Source organism: Petaurus breviceps, unplaced genomic scaffold (genome assembly GCF_028583685.1).
Source record: "Petaurus breviceps papuanus isolate PSGF00001 unplaced genomic scaffold, PetGlider_PUasm1.0 490, whole genome shotgun sequence".
Classification (NCBI taxonomy): Eukaryota; Metazoa; Chordata; class Mammalia; order Diprotodontia; family Petauridae; genus Petaurus; species Petaurus breviceps.
In genome coordinates this window covers 29,287,229-29,310,953 of record NW_027186352.1, presented here as the reverse complement: position 1 = coordinate 29,310,953, position 23,725 = coordinate 29,287,229, and the positions used below count along the sequence as shown (strand labels likewise).

The 23,725-nt window shown below is 39.6% G+C and overlaps 1 protein-coding gene across 2 annotated transcripts in view; it reads left to right on the top strand.

The window, feature by feature from the left end:
• Positions 1–23,725, top strand: part of CTNNA3 (catenin alpha 3) — a 2,053,326-nt gene that overhangs the window by 1,762,940 nt on the left and 266,661 nt on the right. For both annotated transcript variants that reach the window (XM_069101886.1, XM_069101885.1), the window contains exon 14: positions 3,456–3,548. In XM_069101886.1, coding sequence (XP_068957987.1) covers positions 3,456–3,548 — 93 coding nt within the window. The remainder of the gene's footprint in view (positions 1–3,455; positions 3,549–23,725) is intronic.

The following is a 23,725-nucleotide window of genomic DNA, read 5'->3' as shown; positions in this document are numbered from 1 at the left end:
ATTGAGCTCTGTCTTTTTCATCAGGAAGGTCTGGAAATATGTTATATCATTGAATGACCATCTCTTTGCCTGAAAGAATAGGTTCAGTTTCACTGGGTAGGTGATCCTTTGTTGTAACCTAAGCTCTTTTGCTTTGCAAAAAAATGGTATTCCACTTCCTCTGATCTTTCAGTGTAGAGGCTGCCACATACTGTGCAATCCTCACTGTGATTCTGTGATATTTGAATTGTTTCTTTCTGGCCACTTAAAGTATTTTCTCTTTTACCTGGTAGTTCTGGAGTTTGGCCACAACATTTTGAAGACTTTTCAATTTGGGATCTCTTTTAGGAGGTGGTAGATTCTCTTAATTTCTATTTTACCCTCTGGGTCTAGTGACTCAGGGCAGTTTTCCTTGATGAGCTCTTGGAAGATGTTGTCCAGGCTTATTTTTTCATCATTATTTTCCGTTAGGCCTATTATTCTCACATTATCTCTCCTTGATCTGTTTTCCAGGTGTAGCAGCAAGCACCCCAGCATCCCAGGGTGCCTGCCAACACAGGTTCTTAGATCTGTTTTGCTAAAGGAAAGCAAATCAAAATGGGTTAACAAGCTTATTTTAATCAATCAAATGTATATCGTTTACCTAGTTCAGGGGAAAAAGTCAGCACCCCAATCTTCAGAGTATACGGACAGAAGTTACAAGAAAACAGAAAAAACATATCAAGCAGACAGGCTTCCAAACTGTCCAATCATTGCATCCATACCAAATCACAGTTACCAGAGAGGGAAGCATCAACATCTGGGTTTTCAAAGGTGGGGGGCTCTCAATGCCTGCCCAGAGTCTCGTCTGGTCAAGTCACACAACACTTCTCAAAGTGAGCCCCAAAGCAAAGTCTCATATCAGAGATTATATAGCCTTCTCCTGGCTCAGAAAATGTGACAACCTTCTTGACCCACTGCCCAATCACAAAGCACCAAGGTGTGGGCTTTCCTGAAAAACAATCCTCTCACCACAGGCTCTAGGTGCACTTAACCTAGGGACAGAGAAAATCTTAAAAATTTACATTCCCATAACACCAGGTCAGTTATTTTTCAATTTGGTTGATTCCAGTTTTTAGCAAATTATTTTCCTTGGTGAGTTTTGAGCTCCTTTTTCATATCACACATTTTTATTTTTAAGGAGCTGTTTTCTTCATTGTAATGTTTTTCTAATTTTGTATTTTTTATTTTAAAAGAATTATTCATTTTACCTTCTATCTCTCAAATTTTTTCAAAGATTCTTTTGACCTCATCAAAGAATGCTTTCTTTACTTGAGACCAGTTCCTTGTTGAGACTTCAGCTGTGGGTGTGGAGTCAACACTGTCTCCCTCTGAATTTGGTTCCTCGCTCTCACAATTTTAGGACTCCAGAGTCTCTCTTTGCAGTCTGCTTTCTACCCATTTTGAGGCAGAGCCCTAGCCATGCCCTTCCTCTAGGGTTCCCAAGACTTTACTGTTTAAGGTTTTGCCCTGGGGCAATAATTACTCTGTTTACAAGGTGGGTTGGGGGAAGGGGGGAGGATTAGAGCAGCCAGGGATTAGCTCTGCCATTCTGGTCCCTGGAGGTCCAGATTGGGGCTTTTTAAATTTCTGGCCTCTGGATTATTAGTCCCAGGAGTAGCTGCTGTCCCTGACAGTGGCCCTGCATTTGATTGTTACCTTGCTCTGTCCAGTCCCAGCCCTGTGGTGATAGGCTTGGCAGTGGCCCTTGTGGTTGGTGGGTCAACTTGCTGCCACGTTGATCAGGCCTTGTCTGGGCCTCTGCCCACCGCGGTGTCTATAATATGTGTTTAATAAAGGGAAACTAGATGGCTCAGTGGATAGAACATTGAATCTGTAGTTAGAAAGAGCTGAGTTCAAATTTGACCTCAGGCACTTACACACTATGTGACCCTGGGCAAGTCACTTAACCTCTGCTTCCTTTAATTCAGCAGAGAAGGAATTGCAAAACATTCTAATATCCCTGCCAACAAAACCCCATAGACAGTATGGCCACAGTGTCACAAAGACTTAGATGTGACTGAACAACAACATGTGCTTAATAAACATTTTTTGAATCACTGTTAGAAGAATGCACAAATGGACAACTTTTGACTATTGAGTTGTTACAAAGTTGTTATATCCTTTGGATTCATGGGGAAGATACACTAGGTGTACTCTAATTGGTTAGATGCATAATATCTGTGAATAAGTATGGAAGTGCAGAGACAAATTTAAGTTAAATGTAAGGTAAACCACCCTATCTATTAGAGTTACCCCAAGTGAAATGGACCATCGTGGGAGATAGGGAGATAGGAAGGGAATCTTTGAAGTAGAGAATGAACAATCATTTGACAAGTATGTCATACAGGACATTTCTGCTACAGTTTGGATTGATGTCAATGATTACTAAGGTTCCTTGCAGCCCTGATAGTCTGTGATTTTTGCCCTTGAATTGAGCAAATTCTTAGAATTTAGAAAAGCCATGTTCTAGAACTAATTTTTTAGGGAAAGTAGGTATGTAAAATGGGGACCTGAGTTGGACTAATGGAAGATCTTGAATAAAGCTTAGGATTGTGGACCCAGAGCCAGAAAGGACAGAGAAGAGCATATAGATAAACCCACTCATCCTATAGGGACACTGAAGAGCAGACCATAGGTTGTTGAGGCAGAATTGAACCCAGGTCCTCTGTCTCCAAATCCAAAGCTCTTTTCACTTCATTCTCTGATTTTCTTTGACTTGCCCAGCAAGTATTTTACCACCAAAGCTGACTACTCTTTAGCTACGTGCTCTTAAAACCCATTTTGCTGATTTTTCTTCGTTTTGAACTTGCTCTGTATGCTACATACATAGAGCCCCATTTCTTCTTTTCCTCTTTGTGCCTTTCATTTCTGATGCCTCATCAAGGTGAAGTGGCCATTCCCAGTCCTCTGAAAATAAGCCCCGACTAGATTTCCCTTCCCTCTTTCTGGAAGGAGAGATATAGAGACAGACTGAGCATGTGCTCTCTGAGGACCCACCTAGCTGTTAGACAATAGGTTCATTGCCAGGTTGGCCTCATATTGGATGAGTTATTCAGCTGTGGCAAATCTCAAAGACTATCATTTGTAAAGTGCATCAGTCAAAGATATAACCATAATGATCAAGGGAGTGAATGTCAATTCATTGGTCTATCTTTGGTCTGGTTGGCATTAAAATATTATTCATACTGAGAAAAAAAAGTTTTATACAAACAATTTAAAATTTTATGATACTGGTTTTAACAATTGGTTATAATTTCTTCTGAAATTTGTCATCAATTCCATGAATCACAATTGGTTAACTGAATATATGCTCTCCCCCTCACTCTGATTTCCACCTTTACTCTTCTTTTCAGTCTTTGGGGTTTGGAAATCCTTTAGAAGTCATGCTTCATGGAAGAGATTAATTTCTAAATCATGGTATGTTCTCCTTCTAGACTCCTGAAGAGTTGGAAGATATTTCAGATCTGGAAGAAGATCATGATGTCCGCAGTCACACCAGCGTTCAAACAGAAGGGAAGACAGACCGGGTAAGTGTCCTTGAAAAAGGATGAAAGCCATGTTGTGTGGGGGTTATGAAACCAGAGAACTCATGAAAACATGGATGCGTGTGGTGGCCTTCTTGTACCACCGGAGGATAACAGATATATTCTAAAAATACAGAACGACTTGAATATCTCATAAAATGACTTTGCATCCTCTCACCTATCCAGCTAGGGCTGATGGACTAAAAAAGAGGGGGAGACACAAACAACATTCATTCCTTTGTGTTTGTCTCTAAAGCTCATAGAGAAGCTGTTTTGAATAAGTCAGTGAATCATTTCCTTTCACTCTTTGACTACAAGAGAATATCGAACTGAAATATGCACTGGTTTGTTGAGAGAAGGAAAGCCAAACCAGATGAAATCATCAATATCTTATAGATGAAACAGAAAAATAAATCTCTAGGGATAAAAATACTTACTCTCTGTCTCCTCATCTCCCTACTCAACTACAGAATGGCAAAGGGATTTTTGAGTTTCCTTAATCAGCCTTAAGCTGGATACCATATTTGTCTTTTTATTGCATGCCTATTATGTGCTTGTCAGGGTTCTGTAATTTTGGTCACTCTAAGTAAGAATATGGTGTCTAGCTAACAAGAAGAGAATAGATCAATGTTAGAATAAAATAAAAGTGAACAATAGTAGCAATTCCCATTCATATATTATGTTGTTGTTATTGTTTTTGACTCATTTCTGTCATGTCCAGCTCTCTGAGATCCCATTGGGGGTTTTCTTGGGAAAGATACTGGAGGGGTTTGCCATTTCCTTCTCCAGCTCATTTCACAGAGGAGGAACTGAGGCAAACAGAGTTAAAGGACTTGCCCAGGGTCACGTAACTAGTAAGTGTTTGAGGCTGAATTTGAACTCAGGTCCTAGTGTTCACTAGATAACAAGCATTCATTAATGACTCTCAGGACATCTTCGTGGTCATCTGCTACACTCCATTGTCTCCCACTAAATAGAAAACCCAGCACCAACTCTATGACTCAGATCTCTGATTGTTAAATGTTTCTCAACTCTAGTTCAATCTATGAAGAACAACCATCTTCTCCCCATATTTAAAGACAAACATTTTCCAGCTCTTGTTTTTGGAACAATAATCCAATCAAGAATGTCTTACTTGGAAAGAGGATTATCAGTCTCAGGTGACCTAGGATTCCACTCACCACATTGGTTACTTTGGTCTTCATTCACATGTTTATATATGTTATCTTAACCAAATTGATTGTAAACACTTGGAGAGCACATACTGTCTTCATTTTATACCCATAGCCTCAGTGTTAGCATACTAAATAATAAAGCCATTTTAAATCACTGACTTATTAAAAAATCATTTTCCATTTCTGTATCCAGTGCTTGGCATGTGCTAGGGAAATAGTATGGGACAGCTGATGGAGACCTTGCCTTCAAATCAGGAAACTGCCTCTGATTCAGACTGTTGGTGTGAATCTGGGCAAGTCACTGAATTTCTCATTATCACAGGCATCTTAGAATGTGCAGGGAGGTGGTGGCTGGAGGGGGGAATGAGTTTCCTCGCAAGGAGTTCCTAACACTAGTAAAATCACAGGTCTAATCCATCTGTCTCTCCATATGCTGAGCATACAAAGAAAGATAGCAAGAGTTCAATACATCCAGAAACTTTCATTTTATTACAAAATTTTACATCCTTTCTGAATTCTGCTTTTCTTCTTTTTAGGGGAAGCAGGTTGGTAAAAGTTTACACAGAAAAATACAATAAACTTACAAAGTAATATGGGATAGCATGGGCTCTATCATTTAGTGTGGTCCCAAGGAGTCACTTGAAAGAAGGGCAGGGGCCCTTGTGTTAAGCCTTGAAGACATCTAAGGATTCTAAGAGGTTAAGGTGAGGCAAAACTGCATTCTAGGCACAGGGCAAAGACTCAGAGGTGGGTGATGGCATGTTGTATGGCAGCAAGTAGGTTACTTTGGTTGGAAAGTAAGTAATAATCATTGTATAACTTGGAATGTAAAGTATATGTTAATATTGCAACGAAGTAAGTGAAAAGAGAGCTCGAGAGCAGCTTGTGGAAGTGATCAGATGTTAAGTTCAGTTCTTTATATTTTATCATAGAGAGAACTGCGTAGGAAGGAGTTCTACAATAATCTCTAACTTCACAAATTATTATGCGAGCTAGAGCAGGAAAGGTCTTCACAGGCCATCTAGCCCAATCCCTCGCTTTAGAAATACTGAGCCCTGGGGAATTGAAGTGACTTGCCAAGCTTAATAACATTGTACTACTATGGAATTTGAAACATACACATATACACTTGTGTATATGCACATGTGTATATATACATATATGTGCATACATACATCTATTATGTACACATGTATACACACTCTACACACATACTTTACAGATTAAGACACTTCAACCAAAGATCAGCATTGTTCATGATAATCAAGGCTCTGTGCTAGGATGTAGGAATGCAGGTAACTTGTCCAAGATCACATAGCTGGTAATTGACACAACTATCACCCATATTTGAGTTTGGTATGAGTGAGTGTGTGTACAAATGCATGGCCATGTTCACGTTCACTATACCACATTGCTGAAGAAATCCCTTTGGAATACAACCTCCCTGGGATTTGAAATCAATAGGGATCTGCATTCCAATGGTATCTATCCCAGTTGCTAGTCATGGGTCCATGGGGATTCCCTTTACCTCTCCGAGGTTGTACTGCCTCATATATAATGAGGGATAGTCAGACTTGTACACAAGGATAGTCGTGAAGCTTGGACAAAGTCTACAGAGCACTTATAATAAACTTTCAGGGCTTCAGAGAATGTGGCTATTGTTTTTGATGAGATGAATGCAGAGATAGTATTGGCCTAGGGGTCAAAAAAAAGTCTCTGCTTGGTAATATTGACTCCATCTTTTTGCCCCCTCCTGTAATTCATGATATTAAAACTTTTTTTTTTACCTATGAAAGACTTAAGAACATTATCTTGAGTGCAGCATTTGTTTCATATATTACCTAATAGGGGTTCTTTGAATGAAGGAGCCATTTGCTCAGACTCATGCAGCCAGTGCAGATAACTGTATACTCTAAGAACCCTGCTGTTCATTTAGATTCTCCCAGTCATTTTCATATCCAGGAATCTATGGAAAATAGCCAATTTAAAAACTCACAGTCCTTTGCATTTCTCCAAAATGTGGTTATGTAAATTAATGAACATGAGATGAGCTAAATCAGAAAAGTATATTCTATTGAATAGGATCTTAGAGTCAATAAGCCCTGGGTTTGAAGGCTACTTCTGACATTTAGTAAATGTGTGACCCTGGGTAACTCATTTTTCTTCTAGAAGTCTCAGTTTCCTTACATGTACAGAGAGTATAACAGTATCTACCTCACAGTGTTGTTCTGAATTCTTTATATAAACGAAATAGTGCACATAAAGTGTTCTGTTAATCTTTAAGAGTAATAGGTCTTAATATTGTATTCAATCCAAAAAGTAAGGTTATGATTCTACTTTGGTTATAATGTTCTCTACACCTAATATAAGATCAGAAAAATTAAAGAGGGAGGAGGAAGGGCATGAGTGCTCAGTTCGCTGGGATAAGGAGATGGAACTGAGGGCAGCGGGTCCAGGTCTGCTTTCTGCTCATCTTTTCCCCTTCCCAACTCTCACCCCTGAACCTATCCCTAAGGGTCCTGCGTGTATATTTTTAGGAGTACATAAAGGAGGGGTTGAAGTGAGCACAACTCATTGATGCATTCGAAATATATATGAAATGTATATCCCCTGTGGACCTCTTACCTCCTAGGGCTAGGGAGGAAGAAAAAATGTCAGCCCTTCTAAATTGTATGCAGAGGACAAGATATTTGTGGTAAGAGACACTGTCTCTGAGAACATTCTGGTAACTACAGCCTTGCTCTCTGTGGAAACACATCTTGTCTCAGAACACTCAGAGGAAAAGATACTTATGTCTGGACACACACTCTGAGAATACTCAGAGGATAAGACATTTGGGCTTGCATGGTCTCAGAACATTCCAGTTACTGCAGGCTTGTTCTCTGGAAGTGCATCTAGTCGTTGAACACTCAAAGAACAAGATATCTGTGACTGGAGACACTCCCTTCAGAATATTCTGATTATTGCATCTCCTGGTCATCCTTGAACCAGAGGGAGGACAGTATAGGCGGCTCCATTGGTGCAGTCCCAAAGGGGAAGGGACTGGCACCAGGAAGGGATACTGAGCCGCATTTAGGGCTGGATGGAGTCCAACATGGAAGCTTGCTGCAACTGGGTCACCTTCAGAAGGAATCACCTGGTTAAAGAGGGAAATACTGAAATAGGAGCCAAGCCTCATGGTCCTGAATTTGGGAGGAAAACTATAGCAAATCAGGGATCCAAGGACAAATGAAGGAAATAGGTCATAGAAAGGGAAATTATTCTTCACTATTGATGTGAATGATGGGTACTATGTATGTCCAGGTGGATCACCGGGGGCCATTCACTCCCCAACCTCCCTATGCCTCACAGTAGAATAAAGGGTCTTGATTCAGGGGTGGGGAAACATGTGCCCTTGAAGCCACATTGGGCCTTCTAGATCCTTAAGTGTGGCCTTTTGACCAAATCCAATGCAGTCAAAAGGCTGCGCTTAAGGATCTTGAGGGCCGGATGTGGACTCGGGGTCACAGGTTCCCCAACTCTGGCCTAGATTATACAGATACCCAAAGGTCATTGAAACCCCCCCCATAATTTTTTTTCACCCTTCATTCTCCATCTTCTTGAGGTCAGACACTTTTTGCAATATTATTGTACAAGTAATACCTTTCCTGTAGTTAATGCTTTTGGTATATTGAGTACTTACAGAAAAAGCTGAGGGCTCTTTCAAGGAGACTGAGTGAGCAAGGACTAGAAGGTATTTAGAGGTCTTCTGATCCAATGCTCTTATTTTGTGTGCTGCCTTCCCTGGATGGGGACATGCAATCCATAAAAAGCACTCAAGAAATCATTGTTAATAATACCTAAACTAAACTTAGAGGTAACTGATATAAAAGTGCCAGATTTCAAGATATAGTTATCCCTTTCACATCATGCATTTTCCCATCACAGTTTCAATATATCTTGGGTCAGCATAAGAAATTAAATGGGAATTTGGGGGAGTTTTGTAGAATCTCCAGATGACATGAAAGGCTAGCAGACTACACAGAGCCTATGACCAAATACGTGACTGAAATTTTACAATAAGGTACTGTAAATATCCCACAAAAGAAAAAGAAAAAAAAAATCAGACTTCCCTGGTACAAAGGGAGTGCCAAAAAATTTTACACAGATTTTCTAGTTTGTGGGGGCACCATAACCCTATCCACCCAATGGTGTGAAAGGGGTAATTGTATTTCCAAATATTAATCCAATATTATGCAGGAAAATGATCAAGATTTTTTTCCAATTAGAAAAACAAACAAACCAAAAAGGAAAACTTTTTCATCATTTCATTGAAATTGGGAAAAGTATTGTGTGAAATGCTATACAAATGAAATATTTTATTATTTTGTGGAAATTAGAGTGGTTTCCTTTTATTTCCTTGGAAGCTTCACCTTTTTTATCCATTTTCCATCTCCCACCTATAATCCAGGGCATCTAAATCAGCCCTGCAGACTCTTACACTTGTGGCAAAGCATCTGGAGTCTTCCTGTAGTTGACAGTTAGCTGCATTTGTCAGACAAATCTAATAGGACTCATTGATGAGAGATCAGACCTAGGGGGTAACTCACTGCTGGACCAGCCTTCTGGGAAGATAAATGGCATTGGAAATTGGAAATGATATTTGCTAAAGGGAAACTTTTCTGATGCTTCCCTAGAAGTCAACAGGTGCTGTGCTCACAACAATCCTTCAACATGGAGTGAGCCTGGACAGGGAGGGGACAATGGTAAGCCACGACTTATAGATTGCTGAATGGGAGGCATGGTATTGAAGTGGAAGAAACTCTCAGCAACAATCTTCCACCCATCTTGCCATTTCTCCACCCCCAGGTGCTTATTTATTTTGTGGGGAGCTTGTGGGGTTTGGGACTATTTATGGTCCTTAGTACACTTGACAATATAACTCCCAAGCGGTGTCATTTGGGGAAAGATTTAAAAGATTGGAAAATGAAATTGAATGAGCTGAGTTTGAACAGTCTTTTCAAACTCCACCTCCTGTGCTGGTGAATATCTATTTATTGCATTTAAACCTGCTCTGGCTGCTTCTAAGGTGGAGATGTTATCTAAGGTCTCACAGCAGAACTTTAACTAATGTTTAGGATCCCTGGGGTAAGTGGCTCCCAGAGTGGGCTCCTATTAGCTGTTTAAGACAAATGTTCTTTTTGGGGAATTGGTGGGGGGTCTTCATGAAGAGATCTTAGCACTTTTGGATATAAGTTCCAAAGAGGAAGAGACCCTGAGACACTGGTCACATGGTGGGGAAACAGAGGTAATATAGAACAGTGAAAAGAGGGTGTAACTAGTTGCAAGACCTTAGCTGACACACCAGCTTTATTGTCAAATTACCAAACCTTTCTGTGTTTGGTCATCTGTAAGATGCAGGTAGATGCCAGGACTGCTAGGTGGCACTATAGTACAAAGACCCAGGGGACAATGGAGTCCAGAAGATTTCCTCCTGAATTCAAATTTGACTTCAGACACTTACTAGCTGGGTGACCCTGGGCAAGTCACTTTACCCTATTTGTCTCAGCTTCCTCATCTGTAAAAAGAACTGGAGAAGAAAAGGGCAAACCACACCAAGATGTGCCAATGAAACCCCATTTGGGGTCATGAAGAGTCAAAGATGACTAAAAATGACTCAGCTAAAACAAACAAACCACTGCTCTAGACTATGCAGAGTATAAAGTCATAGGATGTAGAACAGCAAGGTCCTTTAGGAATCATATAACACAATCCTTTCATTTTATAGAGGAGTAAATTGAGGCCCAAGGAGTTTAATTAAATTATCCAAAGTCACACAAGTCCCTCTTCCAACTTCAGGTCCAGGCTCTTATGATGCTTTAAACACTGGGCCCATAGGCAGCAGCCTTAGGCCATTCACCTAGGAGAAGAGGTTGCTGGGTTGGCTGTTGTTGTTGTCATTTGATAGGGGGGTGGTTTGGTTTTGTCTTGTTTACCAGGGGAGGAATAAAGGCGAGGTTGGGGCATATATGAGAATATCTGAAATCTGCCTAGTCATTGTGGTGGTGGCAAAAATCCCACTGATATCTACTGATTTTAACTCTGTTTTTTTCATTTATATATTGATTTGTTTGTTTGTTGTCTTACCTCTTCAAGGAGTATGAATGGCATTGGTCTCCTCTCATTTTTGCAGCCCTGAAACAAAGCTCCATCCACACTTCCCTAGTTATGGTGATAAAGTTGGTGGTGATCCTAGGGCCAATTTCCAGCCCTATCTGGCCATGTAGTGGCAGTTATTTATTATCTTAAAGAAAAAAAAAAGAGTTCTGCTCCCTATGGCATTTCTTCTGCTTTTTATCACTTATGTCTGTTCTCAACAGCCAATGTCTTAGAACACTGGGAAAGCTTAACAAATCAAAAATAATTGAGAGTCCATAGGCATTGAGTGAGACAATAACCAAGGCCAATAACAAATTTCCTATGAACCTTGTTGGTTCTGCATTGCAAACTAGTAATTATTTTAATCAATAAACAAATTTGGGCAGATATGATTGATGTATCTAATGATCATGTATTATACTGTAATGTAATGCCAAGCAAAGGCAACTTCCCAAGGTTCAGAATACCAGCATAGGTGCTCTCCATTTTATTCAGTAACAAAGTAAGAACAGAGAAGATCAAAACATGACATCATTCCAAATACAGCATTTACTAAGCATGATTAAATAATCTCCAAGTACTACCCCACCCCAGGACCTTCCATTCATTCAATCAATTACAAAGTCCCTGTTCTAAATACTACTCCACCCCTAGGCTGTACCTTCATTTGGTCCATCACAAAACCCCTCTTCTCAAATGGAGATTAGTTTCCAAACATAAGTAAAGTACATTCATTTGTTCAACCATAGAACACAAAAAGGTCAAAAGTTCCCCACCCCTGGATCAAAATTGAATCTACCCCAGAGTTACATCAAGTTTAAGCACAGCACTTAATACCCAAATGGAGATCTTTTCTTCATCTTGACATGAGGCAAGTTCTCAGCAATCTTAGTTCCTGGGGAGACAAGGCTTAGCAAGGCCACAAGATACATTGCCAGTCCCTTCATTAATTCATCCTCTGTCTGTAGAACAGTCCTAGAACCCCTGAAAACATTAGCAAAACCCTTTCCCAGGATTTCTATAAACATACAACAAGAAAATCCTTCTTCAGGGCTTCTGAACCAACAGAAAGGTTCCCAGACCCCTGCAACAACAGCACTGTCCTTCACCAGTGGACAGTATTCACTCTCTGTCTGCAGGACAGCCTCAGGACCTCTTAGCCAACAGCCGGGTTCCAGGTCTTCTTCAACAAAAGGACTGTCTTTCACCAGTGGACAAATCTGGCAAAACAACATCAAAACAGACAGACAAAGTACCAGCAAAACAGCCATGTCTCCTCAGTCCTTGGCAGCTCAGGGGGCAGGTCTCAAAAGTCCAAGGCGATTCAAAGTGGCCCCCAGCAATTCTCTCAGTCTCTCTCTGCCTCCACGAGGTGCTGCTTCCAAAAAGTTCTTCTGCCGCTCTCTTGTCTCTCCAAATCTATGTCACCAGCTCCTCCCAGTTCAGGACTTTCTTTTCACATCAACAAGTCCATCCCACAGGTGGGATTAACAAGCTCTGGGTTTTAACACAATCAATTTGAAAACCAAGCCAATACAGGGGGATCTTTATATTCCATTACTATCACATATACACAGACATATCTGTGCTTAGAATTATGAAGATGTGAGTTCAAATCCTTCCTCTGGGACTTGCTAGCTGTATAATAACCCTGGGAATGTTATATAACTTTTTCCTCTACCATTTCCTCATCTGTTGATCCTCTAGAGACTTGTCAAGCCCTAAATCTGTTATCCTCTACCACTTAAAGATGAGATTCTGTTAAAAGGGCATAAACAATTGAGTCAGTCAATTAGTTTTTCCATTCTTCCATCAGAGATGGGGATCATAGGAGGGCAGAGAAAGACAGTCTCTATGATATCAACTGGTATTTGAAAGTGACATAAAGAATAAGTTCTTTAAGGGGAATTTTATACCTAAAACTACCAAAAGAAAACTTTTATACCTTTATTAGTAATTATTATAGCCTCTAAAAAAGTGTGTTGGGGCGGCCAGGTAGCACAGCGAGTAAGAGCACCGGCTCCAGTGTTGGGATGACCTGGAGATCGAATCCCGGGCTCAGACACTCAGCACCACACCCAGAAATAACTGGCCGTGTAACCTTGAGCAAGTTACTTAACCCTGATTGCTTTAAAAAAAAAAGTGTGTTAAAAGAAAATTTTTATCTTTTAATTCTAGCTGCAGCTGTTTTAGGCTCTGTGGTAAAATGGAATGCCATTCAAAATTCCAAGATGATCAAGGGGGAGAATCTTTACATCCAATGAGACATGGGGGTCAAGCTGCTTACAGATATTGCCCTTGTCACAAATTATCCCAGGTGAAATCTGGAAGTGACCTTAAACATATTCTAGACCAACCTACTCATTTTAAAGATAAAGGAATTGAGTCTCATGAAGATTAAATGACCCCCTCATGAATATACAACTGGGTGTGAACACAAACATCAAGTATGATAGGCGAGATTTAAATTCAGGCTTCTCCTAAGAAATGGAGAAAAGTTGCAGAGTGTTCAATATAATAGGATATTGCCTTACCCAGTCTACCCATGTCACTTTGGGCCAGCCACTTAAATCTTGTTTGCCTTAGTTTCCTTAACTATAAAATGAGGATAGTGATATGCTTTCTAGGGTTGTTGTAAGGATCAGATGATAATTTAAAAATGCTTAGCCCAGTGCCTGGCACATATTAAGCTTCATATAAATGTTAACTGATTATGATTGTGATTATTATTTTTAATTTATATTTTTCCATGAAAAGGAATGGACTTGTTAGGAAAACAGTGGATTTCCAGCCACTGGATGTCATTTTGGGCAAGGTATATTATGACTCATTGGAAATGTCATACAAAGGACTCTTACCCCGTGACAGGTTAGACTTGGTCTTCTCTGAGATGTCATTTAATCCTGATAATCTATGTTTCTGTACTTAAATACAGCAGTTGTAGTGTTGTGCAGCAAGTATGGGGGAAGTGAGAATCTCACTCTCATTCAAACAGCGAGAACAGTCATTTTGGAGAGTACTATGGGGGTGAATGTTTTAAAATTACCTATTAATTCCTCCGGATCAGAGGAAAGAACAATTACATGTTCCTTTTAAGAGAAGCATTCAATTTAAAAGGCAACAAACTATCAGAATTAAGATGTGTTCTCGATCCCTTAGTTTAACTTTTATGTATGGAACATCAAGCTCAATAGGCAGTCAGCTGAAGTCCAGAGTGAACCAGATACAAAGTCAGGAAAAAGCAGGCTCAAGTCTTATACATACTGGGCAAGACAAGTAAAAAGCCATTGCCTCACAAAACTCTTTAGGATTCAAACATTGTGTCATCTGCATTTCTAGAAGGAGGTTTCACATCATAAATTCCTAAAATCATTAAAGTCACAGATCTGAATCTCTAAGGTCAGGGGCAGAAAGAGGACTTATTTTCCTGACATATATTTTTATTAGACTGTATTATTTCATTAAAACTCCAATGGACCTTTGTCACCATCAATAAAGGTGCTTTTATCAATCATGAGTTAAGGCCATCCATCTGTGGATGTCTCAAGCATTTCTCTTTCAAATACTCACATAAAAGCATCACAGGAGTTAAACTATTGGGGACTGCTGATGTCATTATCTGTCCTCCTCCTCATCATCATCATTATTATCCCCTTCTTCTCCTTCTCCTCCTTGTCCTTCTTTTCCTCCAACTCCTCTTCCTCTTCCTTTATTCCCTCACATTAGTTGTTTGTTGAGTGTGTTGAGTAATCAGAAATCAGATTTCATGCATCAAGGGATAATTTCTACTACAGAAACTCCATCCATTGAAGCAGATGAATGATTGAACAAATGAATGAATGAATGAATGAAAATGATTTCATTAAGCACTTACTATCTTACCACTGTGCTAAGAACTAGGGATACAAATAAAATATATAGTCCCTTTGGTCAAAGTTCTCACACTCTATGAGTAAGACAAAATATAAGAAAGATAATTCAGCTTCACGGCTGATGGCTAAACCTAGAAGTCCAAAGGTTTCAGCCAGTGTTCATATCACCAGGCCCAGAGATCTTTAAATTATATCAGGACACATACAAATATTGGGGTTCTTGGGGGTGATGGGACGGCCGGGAAGATTACAGGAGGTATTCATACAGGAGATGGGAAGGGCTGGGGGTCCTCCATCCCACTTTACATAAGGAATAAAACTCATGACTTCCAGCTCATCCCAACCATGTGAGGATTCAAGAAGAAGGAAAAAAAAACTGGAAGAGTTCTGATTAGTACTTCATGAATTATATAGAGGGCAAGGGAGGAAAGAACCTGGGGTGGCCAGTCTTCAAGCTTTTGTCATTGCAGTTGGGAAAACGGGCACAGAACAAAAGGGAAAAGAAAATGAGGAAAAGGCACCCCCAGTGGCCTGTACCTATAATTTATAGTTATTTACCTCAGGATTGGAGAAGTAAAATCATTTAATGAAAAATAATTTATTAAGTGTGTGAAACACTAGGCCAAATACTGGAGATCCACACAGAAAATCAGTATAATACCTCTTTTCTAAGAGCTCACCGATCTAAGTAAGGGAGGGGGATACCACTTGTAGGGAGTGGTAGCTGTTCTCAAAGAGAAAGGACCATAATCCTTAGGGTACAGAATCCAGGCAGGTGCCATGCCACACTTTTAATGTAATTACTGTAGATAAAACTATATCTCTTTCTGATGCTGAACTATGTGACAGTACCAAGGATTATGGTGTCATACATTTGCTTTTCTATATTCTCAGAACCTTTAGTTATTGAGAAAATGTGTTTTGCATAACCACATAACCAGTATGTGTCAGAGGCAGAAAGTAAACCCATTTCTTTCAGACTCCAAGGCCAGCCTTCTATCTCATCTGTCCTGCTACTTCTCAGCATTGGGTTAAGTCAGAGGTCATGACCTCTGATTGGCAGAAGAAACAGAAGGTGCTGGGTACAAGATTTGAAACCAGACCTTTGGCTGATAAATGCTGATGATTCCCTCTTTATATATCATTCTCATCATCACAAGCTTGTTTTACTGTTTGAAATACATTATTGTTCATGTTTATTTTAATGTCTCAGCTAAAAATCTCTGCTCTGCAATATATACTTGGGATCAAGTTGGAGGCTATGTCATACTTTTAATACGCTATTCACTAAATAACATGCTGTCTGAAAACCTGCTGTGTCTTAAAGAAAATGCCTTAAAGAAAGCCCTCCAACCTTGGAGGGTGGTGTCAGCCCTGGAAATAGAAGGAAATTAGGGCAGAAATCAGAACAGTTGCCTAGGTGACTGGATATAACCTCAAAACATTGACAGGAGTAAGTGAACTGAAGTGTATCTCATCTGAAAGAATTAGGGATGATCCTTCTCACAAACAAAGAGCAAAGTCAGGAGCATGAGGCAGGGGAAGGGGAAGGAAAAGAACAAGGTGGAAGGATGCCCATGTTTCTGCATCCCACTGGTGATAGGGGAGTTGCTTTCTGGGCTTGCTTGCTCAGGGCCGCTGCGATGAGGACTGTGGTTTGAAGGAGAAGGTCATCTAAAATTAGACCCTAGCTGAAAATCCAGGAACTACTCATTACCTTTCCAAGGGTTTAAGAATCAGAAAGCCTGGCATAGTGAAATGGGTATTTTTTGGGAACAGAGGAACTGAATTTGAATCCCTTGTCTTCTTATCTGCCCTATGATCCTAGAAGCTTGGGGAGATGGCTACCTGTGTAATTGGGGCAAGTCTCCCATGGTTATCATTTTTCCTCTATAAAATGAGGACAAGGACTAGAGGCCCTTCTGCTCAACGTCTTTTTCCTATAAAGAGTGCTGGATTTGGAGTGCTATATGGCTGCAGATCCTGGCTTTGCCATTTGCCATGTGTGCGACTTTGTATAATTCAGTTAAACTCCCTGGGCCTCAATTTGCTCCACTTTAAAATGAAAGATTTATATTATATGATCTCCAAAGTACTTTCTTCTTCTAACTGCTATGACCTTATGTCCTAGATATATAGTCTAGAGAAGTAGTAGTCGTTGTTATTGTTGCGTTATTTCAGTCATGTCTCACTCTTCATGACTTCATTTGGAGTTTTCTTGGCAAAAATGCTGGAGTGCTTTGTCATTTCCTTCTCTACTTCATTTGATAGAAGAAAAATTAAGGCAAAGAGGTTCAGTGATTTGCCCAGGATCAGCTAGTTAGTGTCTGGGGCCAGATTTGAACTCATGAAGATGAGTTTTCCTGACTCCAATCAGACCCACTATCAGCTATGCCACTTAGTTGCCCCCAGACCAGTGGTATTAAACTCAAATAGAAATGGGGTCACTAAATTGTAGCATAAGGATATGTCTGGGCCATAGACAATCCCGTATTGCATTGCCTATGTTCTTTTATATTTTTATTTATTTTCTTAAATATTTCCCAATTACATTTTAATCTGGTTGGGCACTTGGAGGCTATAGGCCGGCCCCATACAGCATGTTTGACACCTCTGATCTAGATAATATTTTTAAATTGTTCACCCAACATGGGAAAACCTGATTTCAGTGCACATGAAATTATCTATTTAGTTTTATATTTACTTTTTAAACAGCAATTTATTTATCTCATGTGGAGTTTCTGTTGACTCATAGAATGTAAATTCCTTGAGGTCAAGGAATATTTTTTTTTTCATTTTGTCTTTCAATCCATGTACAGTGAGTGGAAAAGTTATGAGATTTGGGGTTAGAGGACCTGAGTTCGATTCCTGGCTATGCCAGTTGGGATCTATGTGGGCTCTAAGTTGTAAAATGAGCTATTAGAATAAATGACCTTGAAACTTGACCTTCCAGATATTGACCTATGGTCCTTGATCCCCAGAAGATTATATGGTACCTGGAACACAATAGAAATTTAATAAAAACATACATTTTATCTTCTAAGCACAAATTAAATCCACAAAATTGAGAGATTAAATATATATTGGGCCATTTTGATATTTAATGTCTATTCTATCAGTTATCTATCCACTTGCAATCTCTTAGAACTGACTTTCACTTCTTTTTTATTTGTTTTTTGGAGGGGGGAAGGCAGGCTATTTGGGGTTAAGTGACTTGCCCAAGCTCATACAGCTAGTGTTAAGTATCTGAGGATGGTTTTGAACTCAGGTCCTCCTGACTTCAGGGTCTGTGTTCTATTCACTGTGCCCCCTAGCTGCCCCCGACTTTCTCTTCTTTGCCTTTGATATAGAAAGAGAGACACAGAGAGAGTGCATTAAAAGACTGAGGGACTTTCAAGGCCTTCCTATAGTAGACAGCCCTAAGTGGAGAAAAGGATTATGAAGCGTAGTGAGAAGGGAATTCATTCCAGCCATATGTGACAGTCAAAGCAAAAACATAGAGGAGAAAGATACAATCCTGGTATAGGAAACTGCAAGCAGGTTGCTTGACTAGAACAGAGAATGAGTTAAAATAGAATAGGCTGCTATAATGACTTTTCGTGTCCTCTCTCCATAGTTATGCACATTTCAATACCAAGTTCAACTTCATTCTGCTTTTATTTTTGTCACTGTCAAAACAATATTATTTTCTCTTTCCAAATGATATATAGTGTGCAAAGTATATTTATAAACACTTAATGACAAATAACTTTTCATAAATAAGTTGAAATATCTCCACAAGGGCATGCACTGCCCTTTTCTGACTCATCTGCCATGAGTCAACTGGTTCATTATGTGCAATATGCCATTGCTTATCTCTACTAATATAAATTCCATTTCCCCCGATATCTAGAAGATACCCCTTCCTCAACTCACCCACAAAATGGAAGGAACTAGTAAAAATTAGAAAATTCATTAGAATCCAACAACATGTTGCTTAATAAGACTCCACATGAAACGTAAAAACACACACTGAGTTAAAAATAAGGGCTAGGTCCTAATCTCTTATGTCCTATGGAAATGACCCTATACCCTAGATGCCCATTCCTTCCTCATCTCCCTACATTAACCTGTTTAATCTTGCACTTTCCTATTTTGAGCCTTTTCTATACCATGCCCCCATTTTTTAGAATGCTGTCTGCACACCTTGTCCAGTCTCAGCCATAGGTCAGAGGTAGCTGAAGGCCCATTTCTTCAGACGTTCCATTAAAAGCATGAATAAACAGGCAGCTACTACAGTTGCACTCTTTTACAGATGAGACTACTCTTCCCTCCCCAGTGAGATTATCAGCTTTCCTAGGGATGTGTTAGACTTCTGCTTGTAGGTCCCACAGCATCTCCTATGGGGTTGTGTGACTAACAAATGCTTTCTCAAATTGATTCACCCTGGTGAAGTAAAGATCATTGCCATAGCATCCTCCCTTCCCTACAGCTCTGGTTTTCCTCTTCCCCCATTCTCCCATTTTGTAATATTCCCAAATGTTATTGGTAAAAAATGAAGAACAGCATGCTCAAGAGAAAAAAGGTGTTGATGCCCCTCCACCATCACCACTTCTTTTAGCTGTTCTTGAGATGCTGTCAAGCTTAATCTAGCCTGTTTTATTATAATAAAATTTTTCATAATGAGCATTTTTATATTTTTAGAGAGTTATCTTCCATCGACTTTTTCTTGTGTTTATGGATTGATGTAAAATTTTTCTCCCATATTATAAAGTTTTCTCCTTGAGTACAGTAGCTGGTTTTCCCTTTTTTCTATCCCTGGAGCAAAGCAGGGCTTGGCTTACAGTAAGTGTTTAGTATAAGCTAACTGATTTAATGATTGATGGTTTAGATACAGGACTGATCTTAGAGTTGTTTATTGTTCTTTTTTGCCCTTGGTTCTTGATGAGGGCTATGACTTCAGGAATGTGATGCCATGACTTGCAAGTGAATTGGATTTAAGTGAGGGAAGGTTGTGCAAAGTCACCAGCCTCACTTTCTCCTCAGGTGTCATCTGGGTCCAGTGGCCATGTATAAGGGAGACCTTGACCTTCATTTTAAGTTAAGTTCTTTTCCAAGTCTCAGTTTGACTGAGTCAATGCTCAGTCAGTGATTAAGGCTAGGTAAGAAATGATGTTTTAGCATAGGTTCCCAATGTGAGTGTTACTGCCCCCTGCGGGGTGGGGGGCACTGGAAGAATGGGGGTGGGTAGAGAATGGACGGAGGACTGCAGTAGCCTCAGGTGAAATTGGGAGGAGTTGAATAAAAATAAGATTTGAGTTTACTTAAACTAACCCCAAGGACTCAGAGTAATTTTTGTTTTCTGTATTGTTTTTTAAAATGGGCAGTAGACCAAATAAGTTTGGGAACATCTGTTTAGAGTAAGGAAGACCTGAGTTTGAGTACTGTTCTGGACCCAAAGCAGCTATGAAAATATGAGCACAATATTTATCCTTTTCTGGTCTCTCCAGGTGTCATGTGAAGATGAGTTTCCTAACTGAATCAGCAGAGGGACTTTCCACACTCTTGGAGTTACAAGTGTAGGCCAAAAAGAAATCTACCAAAATCATTATATAATACTTTTGGACCAGCCCTCAGATTACACTAGCATATGAAACCTCCCTCTACCAATAGATCAGGGCAGGCTATGCAACTTACAGACTTAGTGAACTACCTGGGGAACTGAGAGGTTAAGTGATTTTCCCAGAGTCACACAGTCCATATGAGTCAGAAGCAACACTTGAACACAGGTCTTCCTGACTCTGAAGCCATTCCAGTAATTACAATGTTGAACTGACTGTCTTATAGCATTTACAAAGTATAAACCTTTTTTTTTCTTAATTTTATTTTTGCAACTCATAGTTTATTTGAGCCTCAGAACAGCCTAATGAAGGTAATGACAGTTATTAAAATCTTCATTTTACAATGAGGAAATTGAGCCTCAGACAGGTCAAGTGATTTTTCCAGGGTCATTCCGTTAGGAATGTACTGAAAAAGAGATTCAACAGAGATTCAAATCCACTGGTGATGCTGGCGAATCTGTGTTATCAGAGATGATATTATGAACTGTCTTTTGGACAAGAGTCTAGAAAAGCTTTTAGACTCAATATGACCCTTTTCTACCTGCCTGGAATTGGAGCCTTGAAGAACCTACATTTCACTACTTGTTTAGCCAGGGGGAAAAGTTACTTGGATCATTCTCTCCTCAGGCATGTCCCTAGCCTCGCTCCTTTGATTTATTCAATTCTTCCTGACTCCTTCCATCAGCTTCAAGCACAAGTACTCCTGTTTGCCATTAACACAACACCTAAGACTACCTAAAAGGATTGAATATTCGTCACTTACTCTTTCCAACAGGGAAGGATCGCACAAACTTACACTACAGGCTTGTACTACAATTTATATTCATTAACAGTGTATCTCCCCTTTATCTCTCCATTCCCTGATCTAGATAATAAAGCCAGCAGCTTCACTGGGTTCAGTATTCCATTGCCTATATCTATTAACATAGTCTCCATTTCCTCCCATACCTGGATGATTCCTCAACTCACCCATGAAACAGAAGAAGCTAGCAAAATTCATTAGAACCTAACAACATGTTGTTTAGCAGGAATCCACGTGAAACATTAAAACTCACATTGAGTTAAAAATAAAGGGCTAGGGCCAAATCGCTTATGCTTCATTTGAACTCAAAAAAAGCAATTGTAGCAATCATGATCTCAGACAAGGCAGTGGCAAAAAATAGACCCGATTAAGAGAAATAAATAAGGCAATGTTACTGTTCTGAGAGGCACATTAGGCAATGAATTAATATTAATGCTTAATAGATATGTATCAAGTGGCATAGCATCTGAATTCTCTACCTCCTAAAATAAATATAAAATCATTTACATGTTCACTGCGTGTCAAAATTCCTTCAATGAATCTCTCAGGACAATTTCCTGATTCTATCAGTTCTAGGCATATGACTTCCTGAAATTACTTTGAATTGCACTGTGTATACTTCATGTATCCTTAACTTGTATATTGATTTTGTATTCCATAGCCTAATCCCAGTCAAAACTAAGCTCATTGAGGGCAAAGGTTCTTATTTTTTTTTCCTTTTTATGCCCAGAAACCTGGCATACCCAGGATGGCTTGCTAGCACAGGTTCTTTGATCTGCTCTTAAGGGAAAGACTGTTCAAAAAGTGGTTAACAATCCTTCTCTTAATTACATTCATTAGTTCAAGGGAAAATTCAGTACTCTGAACCAGCAAATACAAGCAGAGAAATTAGCACAAAGATCAACAGACAGGGTTCCAGCTGTCTGAGCACAGCAATATTGCTATACACTTTACATAGATTACTGGACTAAGGAAACACTTACATCTGAGTAGTGCAGGGGGATGGGGGGGGGACTGACTGAACATACAGATACTCAGAATCTTGAGCAGGAAATCAAAAGATCCTTCTCATGAGCTAACCCCCCAAAGAAAACACTAAACTCCCAGAATATATAATAAAGACTTGGTATCTGATTGACTGAGTTTGAAAGTCCTTGTGCCCAAGGAGCATTTAATTGGAAATTCCCCATAGTTCAGAGCCTGATTAGCTTTAGGCCAGGACTCCTATGTGTCTATTAATGGACAGGGAAGATCTTCAGATTCCTTTAACAAGCCCAGCAGTTGCTTACAGATGGTAGGGGAGAGTGGAGAAGGATTGTACTGGTGATTTCATTGGTAAAGGGACCTCCTAAGTCAGGAAACTCCATTAATTAGATGGTAAAAGTTGCCATGATGCCTCCTTGATTAACTAACACTGTATTGCTATGTCCACTTTATTGACAGAGCCCTTTGAAAGCCAATATTTTCTACTGGTGATTAACCAACTGAAAGGAGAGGGCAGGGCTTAGAAATAGAACATGAGAATGCATATTAAGAGGGTATTATGGTTGGGTCTGATAAAGATGGGAGCTATTTAATTTTTCAGCAATCTGAAATGAAATTGGAATTAGAATAATTTTTCCTTTCTGTTGTACATCAGCCTGAGTTCACTGAACTGTCTGCAGTAAATGAAAAATAAAACTGTTTAATTCTTTTTTTTCTAAAATAAGATTGTAGATTTAATTCTAAGATTGTAAGAGAACTTACCCAGCAGCTAGGCAAGAGACTTTGGCCTTGAAAATTGTTCAAGATGGCCAGAAAGGCCTGGAACTGTGATTTCATTAATGAAAAAGAAGCGCCCGTGAAAGGAAAATTCCTTCACCAAAGCTGATTGGCATCTTCTTTAAAACTTATACTTTTAGAGGATTGTTAAGTGACTTGCTCATGGTCACATATGTAAACAATTTGTGCCATAGGTGGTCAATGAACCCAGTTTTTCTTCATTCCAAGCTGTCTCCCTATTTACTGCATTGCACACTGTCTCTCAAGAAGGCAGGAATGTTGTGTTTTTTTTAATCATTATCAAATTTTTATTTTTAACTAATGGCTAAAACTGAGATTATGGAGTTGGATATCCGGGATTTATGGGGAAGCTAGTGGTCAAAGTGAGTACAAAATAGATTTAAGAAGAGTAAAGCAATGGGAGAGCCAGAATGGATGGGTGTATATTGTCATAGAGAATACTTTAGAGTTCAAATGCTTAGAGGTGGGAAAATTTAGGATGAAATCAAACGTGTGACCACCTCTTCAGGGAGCAAGCAATAGAAATAGAATGAGTCTATATAATAACTTGACTAAGTGAAGGTGGTGCAGTGGATAGATGATTGGCTCTAGAGTCAGGAGGACTTGAGGGAAGATAACCCAAAAGCCATTTATGAATGCTTGTTATTCAATGAACATTAGGACCTGAGTTCAAATTTGACCAAAGACACTTACCAGCTGTGTGACCCTGGGAAAGTCAGAAAGTCACTTAATTCCAATTGCCTCAAAGGGAGAGAGAGAGAGAAAGAGAGAGAGAGAGAGAGAGAGAGAGAGAGAGAGAGAGAGAGAGAGA